At 46.6% G+C, this 21592-nt stretch overlaps 6 protein-coding genes across 7 annotated transcripts; 2 read left to right on the forward strand and 4 right to left on the reverse strand.

The window, feature by feature from the left end:
* Positions 1-538: 538 nt before the first annotated feature.
* Letm1 (Leucine zipper and EF-hand containing transmembrane protein 1) lies at positions 539-6810 on the reverse strand. Of its 2 annotated transcripts, none has more exons than XM_018105885.3 (6): positions 6611-6810; positions 5963-6234; positions 3104-4344; positions 1990-3045; positions 1645-1932; positions 539-1574 (listed from the first exon to the last, which is right to left on the reverse strand). In XM_018105885.3, the coding sequence occupies exons 2-6, from the start codon at positions 6036-6038 to the stop codon at positions 1209-1211; spliced, it is 3027 nt and encodes a 1008-aa protein (XP_017961374.1). In that variant the 5' UTR covers positions 6039-6234; positions 6611-6810; the 3' UTR covers positions 539-1208. The 2 variants fall into 2 exon arrangements, with proteins under 2 accessions (XP_017961374.1, XP_089117035.1); XM_089260909.1 differs by having other exon boundaries at positions 6758-6781.
* Positions 6811-7091: 281 nt separating this feature from the next.
* On the forward strand, positions 7092-9092 carry Ir60b (Ionotropic receptor 60b). Its single transcript, XM_018102989.2, has one exon. It carries the CDS (start codon positions 7253-7255, stop codon positions 9083-9085), a length of 1833 nt encoding a protein of 610 aa, XP_017958478.2. The 5' UTR covers positions 7092-7252; the 3' UTR covers positions 9086-9092.
* Positions 9093-9824: 732 nt separating this feature from the next.
* Positions 9825-12117, forward strand: Lsp2 (Larval serum protein 2). The gene has a single exon (XM_018105887.3). It carries the CDS (start codon positions 9840-9842, stop codon positions 11952-11954), a length of 2115 nt encoding a protein of 704 aa, XP_017961376.1. The 5' UTR covers positions 9825-9839; the 3' UTR covers positions 11955-12117.
* On the reverse strand, positions 11676-14216 carry Ir54a (Ionotropic receptor 54a). The gene has a single exon (XM_018102990.3). The coding sequence runs from the start codon at positions 13971-13973 to the stop codon at positions 12129-12131; it is 1845 nt and encodes a 614-aa protein (XP_017958479.2). The 5' UTR covers positions 13974-14216; the 3' UTR covers positions 11676-12128.
* A 131-nt stretch (positions 14217-14347) lies between these two features.
* On the reverse strand, positions 14348-18558 carry Vps50 (vacuolar protein sorting 50). Its single transcript, XM_018105886.3, has 10 exons — positions 18399-18558; positions 18118-18345; positions 17744-18061; positions 16819-17685; positions 16422-16759; positions 16193-16358; positions 16027-16137; positions 15644-15967; positions 15468-15580; positions 14348-15410 (listed from the first exon to the last, which is right to left on the reverse strand). Exons 1-10 carry the CDS (start codon positions 18462-18464, stop codon positions 15038-15040), a joined length of 2904 nt encoding a protein of 967 aa, XP_017961375.2. The 5' UTR covers positions 18465-18558; the 3' UTR covers positions 14348-15037.
* A 153-nt stretch (positions 18559-18711) lies between these two features.
* Positions 18712-21536, reverse strand: LOC108655147 (general transcription factor 3C polypeptide 3). The gene is made up of 2 exons (XM_018106870.3): positions 19665-21536; positions 18712-19607 (listed from the first exon to the last, which is right to left on the reverse strand). Exons 1-2 carry the CDS (start codon positions 21534-21536, stop codon positions 18729-18731), a joined length of 2751 nt encoding a protein of 916 aa, XP_017962359.1. The 3' UTR covers positions 18712-18728.
* Positions 21537-21592: the final 56 nt, after the last annotated feature.

Below are 21592 nucleotides of genomic sequence, written 5' to 3' on the forward strand. Positions count from 1 at the left end.
GTCTATATGCCTTAACAGCATTAATAGCAGAGCCTATATGCTCTCTCTCTCTTTTCATCTCTTATCTCAAATCATCATCTCAAATGAAACCTTAGCATTATCTAAACATAATTGGAAATGAACTTTTGCCAAAGGAAAATTCGATTAAAATGTACAACAAATATTTGTGTTTACTTAACATTTAACAAGTTTCCTTTTAAAATATGTAAGCATGTCTGGTATTACATACAAAATGTATTCAATATCAGTTCCATACAATTTTAGTACAAATGTTAATGTAATGTTAACAAATATACCAAATAAGCTCAGTTTCAGAAGGCTCATTGACTAACTTTTGTATACAAAACCAAGCAAATATAAACCAAATTAACTCATTAAATACTCCTACATATCAGACTGTAAAAACATTCCTTTATTTGTATCATTATCAAACAAAATAGTCTCACATAAAGCTCATCTAGGCCTTTGATTTTCCCATCATATTCTATAATTCACACACTTAAGAGACCTTTTCCACAAATTAAATCTTCATCACGTGTGTGTGTGTGTGTAACTTGTTATTTCTTTATTTCTTATTGCAAATTAACACTTTTACACGTCGCAAATCTAATTCAGTTAAGCATATATAGTATTTATTATTGTTACAGAAAAGTATCACGTGCTTTTCGCTTCGCTTTTATGTTGAAATTCCACTGAATTCAAATCGTTTGACATTGTTGTTGTTGTTGTTGTTACTGTGTTTTCGTACTACGTTAAGTTTTATATTAGAAATAATATGTAAATTAAGATTTCACTTAATGATCACAATCGCTAACATTATCATAAAGTCAAGTATTTGATGGACCAGCACATGAATGTAGTATATAACTAAGGCGATAGAAAATAAAAGTATATATTTTTAAGGTAGTTTTGCCATTGTATTCGTTTTAACATACCCAAATTCTGTATTTTTTTAAGCAATAGTTTATAATTTGGGCAACTTTTACACATACTTAATACAGCCTTTGCTAAGGAGCTCTTGCCTGGGATCTAACTAAATACAGATTTTCTATTGAATTACTATTCTATGCATTTCCTGTTTTAATATTATTAATATTGAATGCAACTCGAATCAATTTGGACAAAGGGTTGACTTTCTGATCTCATTTTGCCCTAGGTGAATGCTCTGGGTATTCTTCATGTATTGCTTTCGCCTTCGGCTCAGCCGGTCAGATCAATTTCTTGGGGGTGCCGGAAGTGCCATTCGCCGCCGCTTTCGGTGAGGTAGCCACCTTGGACTGGGTCGGTGTTTGTGTGGGTATCGTTGGTGGCAGATCGATATCCTTTTGGGGCAATAGCTTTTCGATTTGCATTTCGGCCGCCTCACGCATCGCTATCTTGGGCATTGACATTTCGCTATCGCTGGCCTTCTTGCAATTGTTTCTATTGCTGTCGGAGCTGTTGCCTTTGCTCGGTGTTGGTGGTGTGTCCTTTCCCCCTTTCTTGTTGTTGTTGTTCTTTGGGGGCTTGACTAGCAAATCACCCAGCTCCTTAGCATTATCTTTCAATACTTTGGCGGAATCTTTCATGTCGGGCTGTAAGTAAAAGAAACAACTCAAGCATTAGGACGACGTTCGCATTAATATTAAGCTACCCCTTATATACTTCTGGCTTTGGGGGCGTGGGCCTGTCCTGCTCCATTGCTCCCAGTTCGGTGGCTATGTCGCGTATCTCCTTCGCCGAATCATGTATACCATCGACCAGTTTGGCCATATCCTTATCCGTTTTCTCCACCTCCAGTTTCAGTTTTTCCGCTTCCTTCATGCTCTTCGCAATTGCCTTCTCGATCTTTTGCTCTGCCTCCAGTATCTGTTCCTTGTCCAGCAGAGCAATAAGCTCCTCAATAGCCTTATCGCTAAGTTTGATATTATCGCGACCAATGGACTCCAACACCTGCAAGTTAATTCATCGTTAATCCGGGCTAACTGAACTATTAGACAGGTTACTTACCTTTCGTATATCGTTGACAGTAACGACACCATCTTTGTCAGCGTCAAACTTATCTAGGACACTCTCGATGTGCTTGATGCGGGCCTCATCGCTGGTCTCCTTTAGCTTCTTGATATTCATCATGAGATCGTCAATGTGGACAATTTCCTCGTTGCGTCGCTTCTGCGCTTGCTTTGTGAGTAGCTCAGTGAATTCCTCCAGCTGTTGTTTGTCGATTTTGGTGGCCGCACTGTCAATGCTTTGCACCACCTTGGTGATCTCGTTAACCGAGACAGCACCATCCTTGTCAGCATCCAGTTTGATTAGCAAATCCTCAACGACTTTGAATCGCTCCTCGTCAGAGGCCTCCTTCATGCGTCGGATTGTGGCCACCAGTTCGTCAATGTGCACCGATTGGCTGGGACTGGCACCCGATGTGGGCGTGCTCTCAGGGGCATCGACTTGCTTAATCTGTTGCTGGCGATGCTCCAAGTCTTGAAGCACAGTGTCCAGCTGCGAGATCATCTTGTTGACACGGTTATAGAGCAGCTTGGCAGCTCGACTCTCGCGCACCGGTTCCTTGACCACCTGGCGCACCTCTCGCAATTCCTCCACATCCTCCTGATAGTCGCGCAGCTCCTCCTTAAGCTCCTTGATCGTCTCCTTCTCCACAACAAGCTGTTTATCAGAGGAAAGCGTCTTCAGTGCATCTGAAAGCAATTGCACATCTGTCGGCGAAATGGTCTTCTCATCTGATGCCTCGGATTTCTTGTCCAAATGCAACGTCTTAGTATCCTCCGTGAATATAAACGGCGCGGGAGCCTCTTCTGTGCCGGCCGTGCGCAGCGTCTCCTCGTGCTCCTCCTCGCGCTCTTCACGAATCTTACGCTCCTCTTCTTTAATGATCTCAATCTTGGTCTTGTTATCGACCTTGCCCTCACGCTCGCCAATCGCATGACGTGTGTGAGCGGCTACAGCATCCGGCAGTACGCGCATTGTCTCCTTCAGCTTATCAGTCGTGATGCTGTCATCAGAAATGAGCATTGCACGTGACAATAACAAAAGTGTAGGTGGTACCTAGAAGAAACGAATTGTTAATATAATAATTACATAAAGACTATGCTGATGCCCTTACCTGTTCGTTCAGTGATAAGTCAATCCATTCCTTGAGTTGGAATCGCAGGCGCTCCGCTGTTAGGCCGTAGGCGCGCATGCCACGTGATTTGCACGCCTGCTGCAATTCAAAGAGATCGAGCGAGTCGACGCCTTCGCGCGCTATTACCCGATCATCGGTGGCCAGAGAGCGAAGCTTGAGACGCAGCTGAAAGCGCAGCAAGGTCGTTGTGCCAATCGTGTTCAGCTCCAGTACACGGCAGAGCGCCGATAGCTGCTCTCGACTGAGCGAATCCAATGTGATTTCGTCATCGAAACGCTTGGCAAACTTGATTATCTCATCGTTGCTCACTTGCTCTGTGGGATTACGGATCTTTCGGAAGAATGTCTCGAACTGTTTGGCTTCCTCGCTGCTGTGCTCCTTGTGCTGGACAGGCATTTGACCGAGAGTTTTTTGCAAGAATTTAGCTACCTCCAGACGGACGGTCAGTGACTGCCTTAGTCGCTCCTGGCGATCCTTGGCCGTTTGAAATGTGGACGGCAGCATGCCCGGAAAGAATTTTATAAATACCGGCAAGAGCAGCTCCATAAACGGCACCACAATAAACACCGAGAATGGAATCAATCGGAATAGATCCGATGTTGTCCGCTGCAGCTGTTTGTTTTCGCGGCGCGTCAGCGTCTTGCCATTGAGTACCTTCCACACCAGCTTCGAGCTAATGGCGGTATCAATGAATAATAACCGAAAGCCGTGATAATAGTGTACCAGTTCATCCCAAATACGCTGTGTGAGCGGCTTTTTTGGCTTGGCCACTGCCTTGGATGGGGCCTCTGTTAGCTCGCTAGCCGTCTTTGTGCCAGAGGCGCTAGCCTTAGCTGTTGTGCTCGGGTCTACAGCGGCGCCGTCGACTATCGTGGAGGTCACCGGCGTAGCCGAACCAGTTCCCTTGGTCACCTGTCCGTTGGCCACCTCCTTCATGATCTCCTCGACCTTCTCTTTCTGCTGATTCTTCAGCTTCTTCACAGTGGCATCGATCTTTGAACTCGACTCAAACAGCGGCCGACCGATGTGAATATGCCGCAAGCCATAGCTACATAACTGATCTGATTGACAATAATAACGCGGGCCGGTGTTCAATGAGTAGCCAGAAAACGTTCTCCTTTGCCGGACGTTCCATGACTGTGAAGAAACTGAGTCTTCCGCTTTGTGCTGGTGCTGGACTTTCCTCGTTGTACAATAGGCATTGTGGCTCGTTCTGAGATCTATAAGTATTGAGAGAATTTGGCCAAGTTTTAGTACAGCAAATTCTTGCCTATAAATACATTATATAAATAAGAGATTTTTAGTAAAGCGACCGATTGTCGTATTTATACACACATCATTTGCTTTGTCAAGGTAAGAACAAGAGAAATCATTTCAAATAGATGCTCAATTGAATAGGCAACAAATAAAAACATTTTAGGGTTAAGCCTTTTTATGGCTTCGGTCATAAAACTTGTCAAGCGTTAATCGGAAAGTTAGTTTCACTTGATAAGCTCACAAGTCAAACAGAACAAAAGAGAAACAAAGAGAGCGAGGAAGAGCGAAAATCAACTAAATTAACACCTGTTGCGATCGAATATACGCAAAAAAATTAACCTTACATAAGGTGAAAACTAAACTTAACGAAAGTAAAAAAAAAAAAAAAAGACAATTTGATGCACTTTCAATTTTGTATATTCTTTTTTTTCTTACAATTTATATATTTGCCAAGTTCTCAGAACAATGCATCAGATGCGAATTCAAGGAAAAATAAACATGTTGCGTGTGTGTGCAGAAGAAAGAGAAGAACAAAGATAGACCACAAAAGCGAAATGCATTCAACCTTCGGCCAATGGCCGAGCAAATTGTGTGGGTGCAACTCACCCATGTATATGTGTATGTACATATGTGCGTTTGTGTGATTTAACTGTACTCTCTTTCGACTATAACATACAGGGTGTCGCATTTGTGCGTCAGCAGCAGTCGCTGGCGTCATTTTGTCTGTCTGTACACCTGAGCGCTTGGCACTTGTCCCTTTTACTTGTTAAACACACACAGACACACATACTCGTGTATATTGTGAATGTTGTGTATAAATTGAGAGATGAGCAAATAGCGTACATGAAATTCTTTTGCAAACAATGAAAAATGATCGTTTATTTAGTATAGGTAAATCTTGCATAAATATTTCGCTCACTAAAAGCAAAAGTACTTTGCCTTAATTGTTCTTTAAACCTTATCTGCCTATAGTTATATTAGCCAGCCGGTTTAGATGTTTACTTGTTTGGTCAATCTCGCTTTTTGAGTAGACGATAAGCGCGCCAAGTGACGCGTCTCGGTGGAAAAAGAATAAAAATAAATGTTAAATTATATAAACACGATAACGATACGTATAAGAAACACCCGATTGACCCATACACCGGCAACTATATCAAAATATATTATATATGCTCTGCATGTACATATATATTGCACACCTTTGTCATTAACTAACTTGTTTACAAAGGCAATTAACCGCCTGCAAGTGCGAAAACTGTTTCAAATCATACATATTTACGTTATCCAGAAAATTGCCCTACAGCTTATACAAAAATACCAAAACAAGCGCAACAGGGAAATTTTATTGTGCACGCAAACATGGAATCAGCTGTGCACGAATGCACAGTCATAACAAAACAACGACAAAAGGCAAGCGCACAAAAAACACACACACACACACATATACAGGCTGCGATACCTAAACTCAAGCACACACACATACACAGCAAGCTCACACTCGTACCGCAGATATATGGGGTAAAATCAATGGAAAGTTTTATACGATTTTCATTCCATCGCGTGGTTGGCAGATAAACTTACAGCGCTTATAGAAGTTATGCATCGCATAATGCGACTTTAGTTGCGTGGATCCTTTGGGCAGCAGTAGCACATTCATGTTGTTGGCCTAGTGTTGTTATTGCTGGGTGGGGGGCGCTGTTTGGGGCTATCGGCTGCCAGTCCAATTCCAAAGTTTCTTCAATGTGTGTATGTAATTTTGAATTTTCAAATCACTGTCTACTCTGTATGTATCTTTGTATTTGTTAATGTTGTTTAGTTGCGCATGAGAAATACGTTGGTTTCTCACTTTACGCCTAAAAGTATAAGAAAAAGAGTACAATAAGATTTATAAATAATCATGCCGAAAATTAAATGCACGCTTTATTAATGTCAAACATAAAATAAATAAATGTAACTGTCAATGCTCACTCGCTCTTTTTTCTATTCGAACAGCGCAATTCAAATTTCTCTCACACATACGCGATATACGCACAGTCACACACACACCCATTCTCACACATATTCACGCAGATTTGCGATATCAGGCGATGCTTCATTGTGTTTGTTGCTGTCTTCTGCCATTCGCACGATTCAAAATATTACACAACTACAGCAACAAAGTATAAGTTATTATTCTGTGCCAATTTCACATTGCCAACACCCTGTCTGATCATAATGTACAGCAATTACCATTTAATTCCAATTCACGCTTTTTGTCGAGATTTTCTACTCGCCCTATATTTTATATATTTTTTTTATATATTTTGTTTTTGTAATGTCGTCGCTCGTATTCTTATAAATATGTTTATAATTCGCAGGCGGTTCGGTTAGTCTTACTTCCACGCTTTTTTATTTCACTTTGCTTTGGTTGCACAAGTGTGACCACATTGACACAGCACAGCAATAGCCACATCGCTGTATTTTTTATTAATTGCGCAAATCTCATTCTTGCGATAACATCATTGTTGACTTATCGAAAAGTAATCGTATGGTAAGGCGGACTTTTTAAATTATGAAAAAATACATTAGAACAACAGGTGCTGTTAACTAATTGTAAACAGATATCTCTTGAATAATTCTGCATATTAACAATTTTTTCGTTCTGTTACTGATTGATTTGAACTCTACTCGTTACTAAACGAAGCCTTACTTAAAATTATAATGACTGTTATAAAAACCTTCCCCAATCGTTAGGCATGTTTGTTTATCTATTGGAAATTTGAAGTAAAAACTTGCCGCATTTATGAATTGCTGTGATATAAATCTGCAATTAGATTTAATTAGGCTGCCCGCTGCAGTAATTTCTGTTCGGATTTCTAATAAAAGGACTAAATGAGGGTCGATTTTAGCCAGTTGAACTCTACGTTAACGTTTGCAAAGGTTATTATAATGGGGAGTAAAGTTTTAATTTATTCGGCTATTTTCGCCTGCTTAGCCACGGCACAAATGCAACTGCCCAGCAGAGTATTCGACCAATTAAAAGTCGAGGTTGCCTTTGAGACTGTTCTCTTATTGAGTGAAAATTCCACGGATTGTACGATTGATATGAAAGATAATGCTGTTACGCCGCTTATTTATCTGAATGCCAATCAAACATATCAACTTCAAACTCATTTCAATAGACAATTTCTAGCGGTGGTTTGCTTGCCAACTGAAAACGATTTCATCTTGAATGCGCTCTATCAAAATCTGGAATCCATGCGAAATACTCGGACCATATTTATGATTACAAATGAAGTGGATGTGGAAGCTTTGTTTACGAACTGCTTCGAGAACAAGATGCTCAATATACTGGCCATAGGTAATTGGAGTCAGCAAGAAATATATAGTTACAGAGCATTTCCTGAACTTAAACTGGTCCTGCGAAATGTTGATCAGATCGAACGCTACTTTGAGCCGCAACTGAAGGATATGGGAGGCTATACCATCAACACTGTATCGGACAACATATTCCCACGCAGCGTTATATACAAGGATGGAAATGGATCCTACCAACTGACGGGCTATCTGACGCCGTTTATTAACAACTTTGTCAAGACTTTGAATGCCACTCTTCATGTTTGTTGGGATCATGCGCCTGAAGAGAATGATATCGCCAACATTACTTTGCTGAGCGACCTGGTTAGCGCTGGAGTAGTAGATATACCTATGAGCATGACGAATCTTGGCTTTACGCCAAGCTATCGAAATCATTCCCATATAGTGGAACTGTCGAAGTGGCAGATAATGCTGCCCGTGGAGTCGCAGATAAGTCGCGCCCTGCTCGTCATTGGCGGCGGGGCGAAGCTCCTCAACTTTAGCATCTTCATTCTGATGTCCGTTTACGCGCTGGTCATTCACAATGTTCGCCGCTTCGAGCTGGGCCTGGCGCCCAGCCTAATGTGTTTGTGGGTCATCTTTGATCCCGTGCTGAGGGCCATACTCTCCCAAACGTTTTCCATGCCGCGATCATCCAGCCTGCGTCTCAGGTGGATATTGGCGGTGCTGCTGCTGGGCAGCTTTTTATGCTACAACATTTACATAACAAATCTGGAGACGCTGCTGGTGCATCCACCCTTCGAGCCGCCGATACTCAGCCTTCAGGATATGCGTAAAGCGGGCCTCAAGATCATGATATCTGAGCCTGAGAAGGGCGCACTTACCTTTGTTCTCGGCCAACGTGGATATAACGCCAACTTGGATCTATACGAGATGGTAAGCACGTCCGTGTATCAGACTAGCCGCAGTCTGCCGAACACTTCGTATGCCTATTTCATAACCCAAACGCTCTGGCCCCACATCAAAATGAAGTTCATCCGGCAGGAGCAGGCCGCCTTTCGCCTCTCCAAGGAACTGGTCTTCATTCCGCTTGTGCACTTTGCTCTGCGCCTGCCCTCCAACTCCATCTATACGGAGGCCATCAATCGATATATTCTAAACACCCAATCCAGCGGGCTGTACAACCACTGGCGCACCCAGTCCTTCTACGATCTGCTTGCGATTGGCAAGACCAAGCAACTGCCCTATAAGGATGCCTCGTGCAGCATGCATTTGCGCTGGGAGGATCTCTACTATTATTGGCTGATCTACATTGTCAATGTCAATATTTGTGTGCTGGCGTTTGCGGGCGAGCTCCTAGTATGCTCTATAGGCCGCTGGAGAGAGGGTAGAGGCGGGTTGGCATAGAGGGAAAATTACCGAAATATTAGAATCTAAGATCTTTGCTAGAAGAAAAGTTTATATCAATGTATTTACTACAATTATATATCCAATCAATAAAGATGCAAAATGATTAACTAAGAGATTGACAAGTTCTTTACAAGATTTCCTTACTGTACTCGTATCACAATCAATTTCATATCTCGAATCTGCCCGACGCATAAACCATGACTCGGAGCTAGATTTAATGGGTGTATGGCCCCTAATGCTAAGACGCGCATCCGCTGCTCTTGCAGTTCCACAATTCTTTGTTGTCTACTGATATGGTAATTGTTTTGCAGTTTCGTCAATGTGCGCCGCAGTAGGTGCATATTTTTAGACTTAGCTAGTCCCGATGGCAACGGCGCATTGATAAGCAACAAAGCATCAGCCCGGCCCGACCGCTGCCTGACCCTCAGGTGATGTCGTAAATGAAAAGAAAAGCGAGTCACTCCGGGAGATGTAATGGGGCAGGTGTGTTACCAGGCGCTGTAATTGGCCGGCATTACTTGCACCACTGCTCAGGCGAGCCTCCTAGCCTGAGCTCGCCCGAGATCGCTGTCAATCGGTGCAGTGCAGGTGCAATTGGGGCTTATCTCAATGCACGGTGCAGCTTATAGCCATGAGGTTGAGCGGATCTCTGATAATGTCAAGGCAATATCAGCACGCGGACGTTGGCCCCCCCATCCGACTGAGAGCCGCCGCTCAGGTATAAATGGAGGCTGCAGTGCAGTGCATTGGTATGATTACGATGAAGTCGATCACGGCGGTTATTGTTTTGACGCTAACGCTCCTGGCTCTCGGCGGCCAGGGCAAGCATGTGGAGTCCAAGGTGGCCGACAAGGATTTCCTGATCAAGCAGAAGTTCGTCTTTGAGATGCTGGAGCATATCTATCAGGATGATGTCTTTGTCAGGAGGTACGATAGCAGCTTCTACGAATACAAGCCCTGGGAACATGTCAGCGACTATCACAATCCCGAGAAGATGCAGCATTTCTTCGAGCTCTGGCAGCATCATCCGTTCGGCGATGACCAGATGTGGACCGTTATGTACGATCTGCATGAGGAGTATGCCGTTGGTCTGGTGCGTCTCTTCTTCTACGCCAAGAACTGGGAGACCTTCCAGCACGTCGTCTTCTGGGCCCGCCAGCATGTGAACAAGCAGCTCTTCGTCTACGCCTTCACCATCGCCAGCCTGTTCCGCGACGATATGCAAGGCATTGTCTTCCCGGCCCATTACGAGATCCACCCCTGGAGCTTCTTTGACAGCGAGACCCTGGAGATGGCCGAGCACTACAAGATGCACGGCTTCCATCACGTCAAGCAGCTGAACAACGTCTACAACGTGGTCCTCAAGTCCAACTACACGAACATCTACGGCAACATGAACGACGAGCACAGTCTGGCCTACTTCCTGGAGGACATTGGCATGAACAGCTTCTACTACTACTTCAACTTGGACTACCCCTACTGGACGAAGGGCGACGATGTGCATGTCCTGAACAAGGACCGTCGTGGCGAACTCTACCTCTATGTGCACTGGCAGCTGTTGGCCCGCTACTACCTGGAGCGTCTGTCCAACGACATGGGCGAGGTGCCCACCTTCAACATGTACGAGCCCGTCCACTCCGGCTTCTACAGCGGCCTGCGCGACTACAACGGCGTTCCGTATCCCAGCCGTCCCAACTACTACAACTTCTACACGCCCGAGAATCTGGAGTATGTGAAGAATGTGGAGCTGTACACTCAGCGCATCATGGACTGGATTCACAAGAACGACAAATACGACGTCGAGATTGTCAATATGCTCGGCAACATTCTGCAGGGCAACGCTGACAGCATCGACAAGCAGTTCTACGGCAGCCTGGACAAGTGGTTCCGCTACATTGTGAACGAGGGACACCCGTACAACCAGTACCACGAGACCTACCCCGGCACCTTCATGCACTACGACACCTCCATGCGCGACCCTCTGTTCTACGAGGTGTACAAGAACATGCTCAGCCACTACTGGCATCTGATGGATACCTTCCCCGAGTACACCAAGGCCGACTACGGCTTCGAGGGTGTCAAGATCGATGATGTGCACATGCCCGAGAGCTTGACCACCTACTTCGAGTACTTCGATGCCGACATCAGCAACGCCGTGAACGTTGAGCACTCCGCCGTGCCCATGGGCGATGCCCACCACAACTTTGGCCGCAACTCCTACTACAATGGCAGCAGCTTTGTGATCAAGGCCCGCCAGCACCGCCTCAACCACAAGCCCTTCGAGTTCACCCTGGATGTCACTTCGGACAAGGCCCAGGCTGCCGTTGTCAAGGTATTCATTGGACCCAAGTACGACGAGTTCGGCAATGTCATCCCATTGGAGCACAACTACCAGAACTTCTTCGAGCTGGAGCACTTCAAGGTGCAACTGGATGCGGGCGTCAACCACATCAAGCGCGCCAGCGGCGACTTCAGTTTCTGGGTGAACGATCGCACCACCTACTTCGAGCTCTACCAGAAGCTGATGGATGCCACCAACAGTGACTACAAATTCAAGCTGGATCAATCCGAGTCTCACTGCGGCGTACCCAATCGCATGATGTTGCCCAAGGGCAAGAAGGGCGGCCAGGTCTATCAGTTCTTCTACATGGTCTATCCCTACCATGAGCCCGCCGTGCCCCAATACACCGGCTACGATCCCATTGTCAGCTGCGGCATTGGCCATGGCTCCCGCTATGTGGACGCTCTGCCCTTCGGCTTCCCCTTCAATCGGCCCATCAAGCACGACTACTACTTCATGGTGGACAACTTCAAGTTCTTCGACGTGAAGATCTTCCATCGTGACGAGCACACCAATGTGGCCTAAGGCACAACGAACTCAGACTCTGATTTAACGCTAAACTCCAATTGAAACTCCCAGCTCTTGCTTCACTCACACTAGCCACCATAGATCATGTTCAATCCGACTTAATAATCTTATCTTACTTAACGACAAACAATAAGCAATAAACGAACTTAAGCGAACACAACTTGATGGGTTTTAATGGGAATTTTTTATGGTTCCCCCCTGGAACCTACCCAACCACAGCATTTGCTGCACTCTCTTAACGAGAATCTCCAGAGCCAACACGAGTGTCGCGAGCAGCAAAAGTGCGCCGTAGGCCACCCAAATCCATTGCAGATCCTCCAAGCGCAACGCCTCCTTCGAGCGAGGCGGCTCGCGCTGAATGGGATCACTGAAGGAGAGCAAACCGGCGGCGGCCATGTCATAGAAGTGCATATCGACCCAGTGCTGGAAGATGCCAAAGTCACGCACATCCATGATCAATCGGGTCAGCGGCTCCAGGAACCACGTGTCTGGTGGCAACTGGAAGACCATGTAGGTGAGCGTCCTAACGCAGGCGTTCAAGGAGTAGAGGAACACCTCGCGGGGAAAATACTTTTGCTGCTCGCTCAGCAGCGTCCACTTGAGCCGCGAGGCAAAGTAGACGTGGCTCATGTTCATCTTGTCCCTGTGGCTATTGTAGTCGCTGCTGTTCATGGCCAGCACACGCAGCTTCGTGGCACCCAGGCCGTAGTCCCCCTCCGCGCTGCCCGCATCGATGACCAGCGGCAGCTGAGCGCGCTGGATGTCAGCAAAGCTGCGGGGCTGAAAGTATTTGGGTGGATGAGTGAGCACCGTGCCCAGCGCTGCCTCGTGTATCGAGCTCAGGTTGAGTCCCAGCACAGCCAGCATCAGGTAGATCCAGCTGGCATAGGGGCTGCTGTGCGGAGAACGGCCAAAGGACTGGCCGAGCAGGCCACGCAGCGCCACATCGTTCAGCAGGAAGTCGACCAGGCTGGCAGCTTGCCCAGTCAGCCACCAGTGCAGGCTGAGCAGGAGCCCAAAGCTGTACACAATGGCCAGTCCGATGAGTAGATGCTGGCCATTGGCCAGGATCAGGTAGATGTCCTTGATGGGCAGCTGCTGTGCGCGCGGAATCATCAAGCAGATGTGGCTCAGCTCGAAGGGGAAGCTGCTGAGGGGCAGCTGCTCGGGCCGTATGAGCTGCACCACCGTAGCCGCCACATCCACTTGGAACTGCTCGATCAGCGACTCCAGCTCATTGAAGTGCATGACCACGCCCGGCTTGATCGCTATGGGGAACTGAATGGTGGCGTTCAGCTTCCAGGCCAGGGTGCGCACAAAGCGACCCACCGACCCGGCCAGCACCTGCTGGCCCGTGCGCCAGTCCGTGTAGACGATGGTGCGCGGGTGCTTCTGGTCGGGCACCACGATCAGCGGCTGGCCATGCATGTTCCTCAGCGGGCTGGCAAAGAACGGGCGCTGCTCCAGCGAACGCTGCTCCAGCTCAAAGCGCGGATACGGACGATAGCGATAGTAGACTCCATCTGCACTCTCGGCCAGCAGGGCAACCACATTCAGTATTTTCTGTCTATAGCATTCCCTGAGGAGCGAGTTGAGCACCCGCATGGCAGAGCTCTTGTCTGTGGGAGCAGAGGCAGCTATATAAAAGATGCTCTTCGGTCCACGTAGAGTCCTTAGTAACGCCGGCAGCGGCTCATAATCCTCGCTGGGCAAGCAGATGAGCTGCATCAGCCGCGAGAAGTCTTTGCTAGGAGGCGTGGCACTGTAAATCGATTGCAGCACGATCGGCACCTGAGGCGCCACAAGCACCTCCTGCAGCCAGCTCTCTGGGCAGTAGTCGTAGCGTATGAGCAGCAATGAAGACCTCGACTCCAAGAGTAGCTGCCGGATGAGCTCCTCAGCTGCGTAGCCCGATGTTAAGCACACGAGTATCACAATATACGAGTGTATCCTGGACATGTCTGAGACTGATATGTTAGCTAGCCATTGACTTATTGGCATATTTATAGCCTCCATAGACAGTGAGACTAGTTTGCTGAGTCATTGGCCAAGAGGAGTTGCCTGCCGAAAAAGTTACGCCTTCGGAGTTCAAGTAGAGCTAGACTGGAGGAACATACGTTATTCATATTGTATAGGTCGTGAATGGTAGGCTTGCATTTTCTTATATATAATGACTAGAGAAAATCTTATTGCTGATATAATAAACAGAGTAGGCCTAGACCTGATATACATAATTAAATTTAATCATACTTTATTTTAATCCAAAATTGTAATTCCCGTTTCTCTTTTAAAATATATTCATATAATATCCCTTTCCTAATTTTTTATACTATTTAATTTTCCATGATTCACATTATAGTATAAATTTTCGTTTATTAAAACAACATTCATTTAATATTCATATCTCAAAATATGTACTCTTTATTAGTTGTTTTTAGTTACAAATCCATTTGAATGTTTCGCTTTTCTGTGAGTAAACCACAAATCGCTCGAATTGCGGTTATTTCACTTCTTTTGTTTAGTATAGGTATAATTGCATTAAATTACAATTATTTGTCCGTTTCGCAAATAAATATTACTATTGGGTATTAAAATAAATATATGTATAAATTGATTTTGCTTATGCCTTAATTCTAGCTGGCGATATCTGTGTATGAATGTGTATATGTATATATATTTCTCTAGGTACTTAAGTCATGTGAGAATGGTAAACCAAAGTGCAAAATAATAGCATTAATAAATTTGTGCATTGCCTAAATAAATATATAGAGAGAGAGAGCGTATTGCACTTGAATAGAGATTGAACGAGGAGATTTCAAGTTATGCACAGATTCGGAATACAAAACGAAGTACATCATGGAGATCGCTTAGTGACTAAAATACAATCAGCTTACAGATAAGTGTTAATCGATTTGCACTAACGGAATGTAATATTTAAATATTGTATATATAGAATTCAAGAAAATTCAACTACTAACAAAGGTTCGACCACATAGTTAGCGACTGATTACAATTATAAATAACAAAAAGAATAAATACAATAAACAATATAAATGAAAGAGATATAAATAGACATTACTTTAAATAACATTGCTCAGATTCGAGCCGGCGTTATAGTTATTCTTGTGCGGCGTCGTGGTGGGCGTAACGCTAGTTGCCACGCCCTCCAGCAGCTGCAACAGCCTCTGTCGTGTGCGCTTATCGCTGACACAAACGCATTGTATCAGATTTGTCAATTGCTTAGCTGAATACTCATCGCCCAGTCGCTGCTGTTCGATCCACTGCTCGAACTGCTCTGGCGAGAAATAATACGACTTGATAAAGACATCCACATAAGCGCGATGTTCGGGGTATTTCTGATTCGAGATTAGTTCCAGGAACGACATAAAATTGGCGAAATCCAATTGCATAAGTGCCCGGCCGCCAGCAGAACATTTCTTAACATTCGAGAACCTGCGAAGGACCTTGGATGAGCAGAATGAACATGAGAAAATAATATAGTCAACTTACCCCTCCACTAGCAAATGGGTGGCCACGTGAGCCATTGCATTCCAAACGTGTTTGCTGGGTATGCTCACCTCCTTCGAGATCTCCTCCAGGCACATGGCAAAGCTCTGTATATTCTATGATGGAGAATGCAAGATTTACTTCCACTGAGATTGCTGCTGCTACGCTTTAGCACTTACGCGATTTAAGACGTCACTGTAGCTGCTGTGCTGATGCGTCACATGATTCACATCCCACTTGACCTTGGCCATTTGCGCGAGAATGGCCGACAGATCGATGACGCGCGATGCGACGCAAGTGTAAACTGGTTTGGCCAGATCAGCAATAAATTCCGAATATTCGAGATAGTTGATCAGTGCTGGTCGATCGCCGGCTGGTAATAAATGATTCAAATAATGCTGCAGTACGTGAAACTGTTGAAACATGCTGCGCCCAGCCTCGATAGCCACGATGCGCTGTGGCAGACCGTACAGCGTGTCCGGATTAGCCAGCTCGTTGTTGATCTGCAATTGAATACAATTATCATTATAATCAACTATCGTGATTGGCATTAATTTCTCACCAGAGAGGAAAAGTTCAGGGGCCAAACTTTAATCTGTGTAAGCACATTGGTTTCCACGGCACGCAGACGCTGCTCCAGACGCGGCGTATAGAGATTATCTGTGGCCACCAGCTGTGATTTTGAAATCGATTGAAAATGTGATCTACGTTGGCGAATCTATACTTACCGCATCCTTGCCAAAGATCTCATGCACTGCATAGGCATAAAAGTCGAGCAGCTCCAGCATGCTCGCCACTATCTTGGGCGAGATGCAGTGCAGCAGCTTGCACATCTGCAAGTAGCGTCCAATGCAGCGCAGCACATTCAAAGCAGTGTTATTCACAAGCAGCTGACTGGCAAAGGCAAAGCATTAAACTCAAATTACCCTAAGAGAAGAGCATTCTCTGGTTGCTTACTTGTTGGCATCTTCGGCAAACTCCTTGCTCTGCAGACTCTTTTGCTCGTCGTCACTTTCCTCGCTAAAGTAGCAGGACGCCTCGTCCACAATCCCTGACAATATGTCCTCCTCCAGCATTGCAGCGTCCAGACCGCCATCGAAGGGCGAACTCTTCTCCGAGAAGCGCAAAAAGTAGCCATAGGAACCATAGATTGAGCTGCCGCCACCGTCCTGAGAGTGCACAGAAACCAGCTCGTCGCAGTTGTTGTTGCTAATGGGCGAGTTGTTGCTCGAGGCCAGCAGCGCAGTTGTTGGCGATTTATGACGACGCAGCGTATGCCTAACCGAGCGGAATTCCTACACAATATAAAATAATATTAATAGTTGCAAAATTTTAGCATCGAGATTCAAGCTACCGGCAGTTGCAGTATGTGCGAAAATGAATCCAACGGCGTCCAGGACTCGTTGTCCAGAAACAAACAGATCTCCTCAACGCAACAAATGTGATAGCGCCTGAAGAACTCCTCGCTCTGCTGCTGCATCGTTGCAATCAGCTTCTCGGACTGCTCGCTGCAAAATTCGACGCCTACCTTCTTCAGGCGCTGCACGATGGACAACACCTGTATGAATTGGTCATACTTGAGCGTCGTCAGCTTAGCGCTCTGCAGGAACAGGCAAACTTTATTAAGTATATCGTTCCAGATACGCGACTGGCCCTTCTTCAATTTCTGTTGGATATAAAGATCGGGTGATTCGCCATCGCTCTCCTCCTGCTGTGTGTATAGCTTGTAGTTGTTGTGCCACATGACCACCTGGTAGTAGGAGGCCAGAATGGTCCAGAAGGTCTTGCACAAGCTAATCAAACAGGGTATAATCTTGTCCGCACTAAGCTGTTCGCACAGCTGCTCATACAGCAGCTTCGGTTGCTCCTCCGCATTGGGCTCGCTGTAGCCACGCACCACAGCGTTTACCGTGCTGTGCACCGCCGAGATGTAGTTGATGTGCAGCTGATCCATGGCAATCAGCGACTTGTTGGCCAGCTTGTATGCCTCCTGCAACTTGGCATATTTGCGTATGTCGAAATTCAGCACCATTTCGTTGAGCACAGTGTCCAGCTGATACTCCATCAAGAGCATAGTCTCCTGCAGCTTCTTGTGCAGCGACTGCACGCAATTGTATTGCATGAAGCCAGCCGCCGAGCTTTGGCACTGCAGCAACAGCTCAATGGCGGCGGAATAGTTGTGGTCTGCCAACAGCTTTTGAAGCTCCTCATCCGTCGTACGCTGCCATGTTATATATTGTTAAATAAATCAATCAAGCAACCATTATAAATCCACTTACCAACTTCTTAATGGCCATCAGCGTGTCCAGCACTTCTTTGAGCACCTCGCGCTTTCGATAGCTGGCCAAGATCTCCAAGCTGGTCGTTGTTAGATTTGTGCGTGCGTAGTTTAAGTAGGAGCGCGCCTTCTGGCACGTCCACAGCGACTCTTCCAGCTTCTTTTGCGTCTCGTTGATGGCCTGAAACTCGCTGCTGCAAGCATTGCGCTGTTCCAATATGTTTTGCAACACCTGTTTGGTCAGCACCTTTTGCTGAGTTCGCAGCTGTGCAATGGTCGACTCAATAAGCTGGTTGTCAATGCCAGCGGCAAGCACTTTCTACAAAGTGACTCACAATTAGAACGTAATGAATTCATAATTATGCTAATGCTTACCTTAAGTTCGTAAAGCTCTGGATTGCTGTCGGCGCTGTAGTAGCACTCTTCGATGCTCTCTAGAATTTCTTGATCCGATTTTTGTACTCCATCTGTAACTTCTTCTTCTGAGTTTTCTGCTGCTGCTGCGCCTGTTGTTTTTGTTGTGGTGGACAAAGCATCCGTTGTGACAGTCTGAATGAAATAATCGGAAAAGCCCATAGCTGGAATTTTCATTTGTCGATTCGTCTGCGAATAAGAAGTTTGTTATGGCCGTTAGATGGGCAGCTTGTTGCGCCTACCTGTTTGTGCAGCAGGTCCATGAACCTGGTCTTAAATTCGTCCATTTTGGCCTTGGAGTTCTGCATTTTGCAGCCATGAAAACTAGAAAAAATTACGCGAAACAAACTTCGCCTCTCTCCCACTCCTAAACAATGGATGCATCGATAGTACCATTATCGATGACACTAGTATCGATACTTTCATGAATATTGTTGGCTGTAAGGCGAGTACGCTGCTACGCAGCAATATGTTAACATAGCTTATGTTAACAGAATTACAAATTTGAATATCCTAAATTGGGATATAATTTTATTACGAAATTTAAAAAAACTAAAACTAAAACTTAATGATTAAACAACACAGTAACGCATTAGACACTGCCTCGCCTTCCACTTGTTGCCGCTGTTGCGATAGATGAGATGCAGATTGAACGCCGCCTCATGCTGCAGTCCCAGCACCGACTCGTGCTGCTTTATCAGCGGATGCTGCGCGGCTAAGGCCCGCTCATAATAATCAATCGCCAGATGCAGGATGTTCGCCTGGTGATATATGCGTCCAATATTGTAGTAGATCTCCTGCTGGACAGCACATGTATCCGGAACATCGCTGCCCTTGACGTTGCAGCCCGCTCGCAATTCCGCATAGCGTAGGGCAAAGGCCACCGCCTGGGCGACAGCTGCCGACTTGCGCAGCACCTTCTTCTGCAGCCCCAACTGATTGAAGACGACAGCTATGGAGAGAGCGACCAGCGGATGCGGCTGCTCCCGCAATATGGGCACATAGACATTCAGCGCATACTTGTACGAGCTGCAATTGAGATGATAGTGGCCCAGGAAGAGCCGCATGGGCTGGGTGACCTTGGGATGGCGTTCCAGCAGCCGTCGAGCGTACCGAAAGTAGCGCACCTCGTCGCCTTGCTGCACCATCAGCGACAGCATGTTCCACAAGTTGATCATGTCCGGCTGCTTGGCAATCAGCTCGCGCAGATAGGAGAAGGCAATGGCGCAGTCGTGATTGAAGTAACAGGCCAATATCATGATGCGCTCAATCTCGTAGTGGTAGTAGGTGAAACGTCTGGTAGTCACCATGGCAAAGCAGATGCGCTCCACGATGCTGTGCATGCCATGCGCATGCGCCGTGCGCACCAGCTCCAGGAACAACTCGTACTCATTCTTGATGGTCAGATCAGAGCCCTCCGAATTGGCCGCTGCCGATGTCTTCAGTGATTCCTGTAGATCGTTATATAGTCAAAAAGGATTCATAGAGATATACTCAAATATACGTACCTGCTGCTCGGCATCGGCACCTCCCGAGACATCAGCCAGGCTGCGCATTTGTAAGATGGCCTTGAGTCCCTCGGTGTTGTAGGCGCCGCCGCCATTCGAGGCGGCTATCATCTCGTCGCGGTTCTTGAGCTTTATCGAGTGCCGGCTGAGGAGCACATAGCCCACGTCGAGGAACTCATCGATCCGATTGATCTGCTTTAGCATGATGCAGCGCTCGTACAGTAGACGCGCATGCAGTGGCTGCCCGTCTTGCTCGCCTGACTGCTCCAGAGCCTTAACTGCTTCCTCAGGTCGGCCTTGCTGCTTGAGCAGCGCCGACAGCGTAAACTTGGCCTCATAGCAGTATGGAGCCAGCTGGACAACCCGCTCGTAGCTCTGTATGGCCTCCTGGGTGCGATTCAGCTGACGCAAGCACTCGGCATGGCGCAGCCAAACGAAAGCGGGACAATCGAAGGAATCGGAGTCTGTGATTGGTCGCATGAGAGCGATGGCTTCCGCATACTTATGCTCCTGCATCAATGCCTCGGTGACGTCCATGTACAACTCCACGCGGTCCACCGTGGGCGTTATATACTCCTGTACATTCTGCACAATGTAGCCTAGCAGATGGTGCGCATGCATGTGGATCAGGCTGACGCAGAGCTTGGCGCGCAGCTCGGGCACATAGTCGTCGGGTATTTGGCAAAAGTAGATAAGCTCCAGGCTCTCCTGTTCCGTCTCCAGCTCCAATTTGGTACGCTCTCGGAGACAGCGCAACACCTTAATGTACTGCTTATTGAGTATGAGCAGCTCGAGGTAGATGTTGAGATCCTCGTTTGTGAAGCGGGCGCCGCACACACCATACGTGCCCTCCATGGCTTCCAGTGCGATGCTGTGTTTCTCCAGCTCGTGGAAATAGCGTGCCACATTCTTGCCGGTGGTGAGGCACAAGCTCCACTCGCTGGACGGCATCAGCGGCAGCATCTTCAGGTACGTAAACATCGCTGCGTTTGTCTCTCCCATGCGCTCCAGCAGCTGCGCTTTGCGCTGTCGCAACAGATACTCCTTGGGCAACACCTTGATAGCCTTCGTGTAGCAGTCGCGGGCGCGTGCCAAGTGGCCCTGTTGAACCAGCAAATCCGAGATACGTATCCACATATCGCGATCTTGCGGATTCAGATGCGCTGCTATTGTGGAGAAGTGCAAGAACTTGACCTCATCGCGATTCTCGTAAATCTCGGCTAGCGTGTAGAAGGGCTCGCTGGCCAGAGGATTCTGACGTATGATTTCCATACAAATTCGTTCGGCTACATCGAAACGACCGTATGCAAACGAGAGATTCGCTTCGCCCATGAGGCCCATTAAGGCGGCGCTCAATTGACTGCGGCGTCCCGAGCTGCCACCGGCTGCGGCGCGACCAAACGAACCCTTGGACTGTGTCTTCGGTGGTGCTGATTGCTTGGAAGCGGTTGCTGCGGCAGCAGCACTTGTACTGGGCGCCTCTTGTACTTGCTCACAATTCTCATTTTGCTTTTTGGACGCCAAGTGTGCTGCCTCGTTGTCATCCTCTTCATCGCCAGGCTCAAGTTTGGTACAGAAGTCAGGAAATTCAAGGCACTGCACGCCCTGCACATAGCGTCTAATTAAGGCGCCTTCTTCATCAGCCGCTTTTAAGGCATCATTGGACGGCGGCATAGAGTCCTCGTCATCCAAGTCAATTATTTCAACGACGCGCAATGGTTCTGTCACCTCAAACTGTGCCAGCTCGTTTTCTGGCACATCATTACTATCAATTTCCTCTATTAAGACCTCATTTGCATTAATTTTTCTCTCCTTATCGGCTTTTTGCTTCTCGCTCATTTTTCTGCGTTTTTTCCAGTAAACAGAAAACATATGTTTTTACTAGAAATGCTTAAAGCATCGATAAGTCTCAACGGAAAATCTATCGA

The sequence above is a fragment of the Drosophila navojoa genome, chromosome 5 (genome assembly GCF_054131105.1).
Source record: "Drosophila navojoa isolate 15081-1374.11 chromosome 5, UAZ_NAV_1.0, whole genome shotgun sequence".
Taxonomy (NCBI): domain Eukaryota; kingdom Metazoa; phylum Arthropoda; class Insecta; order Diptera; family Drosophilidae; genus Drosophila; species Drosophila navojoa.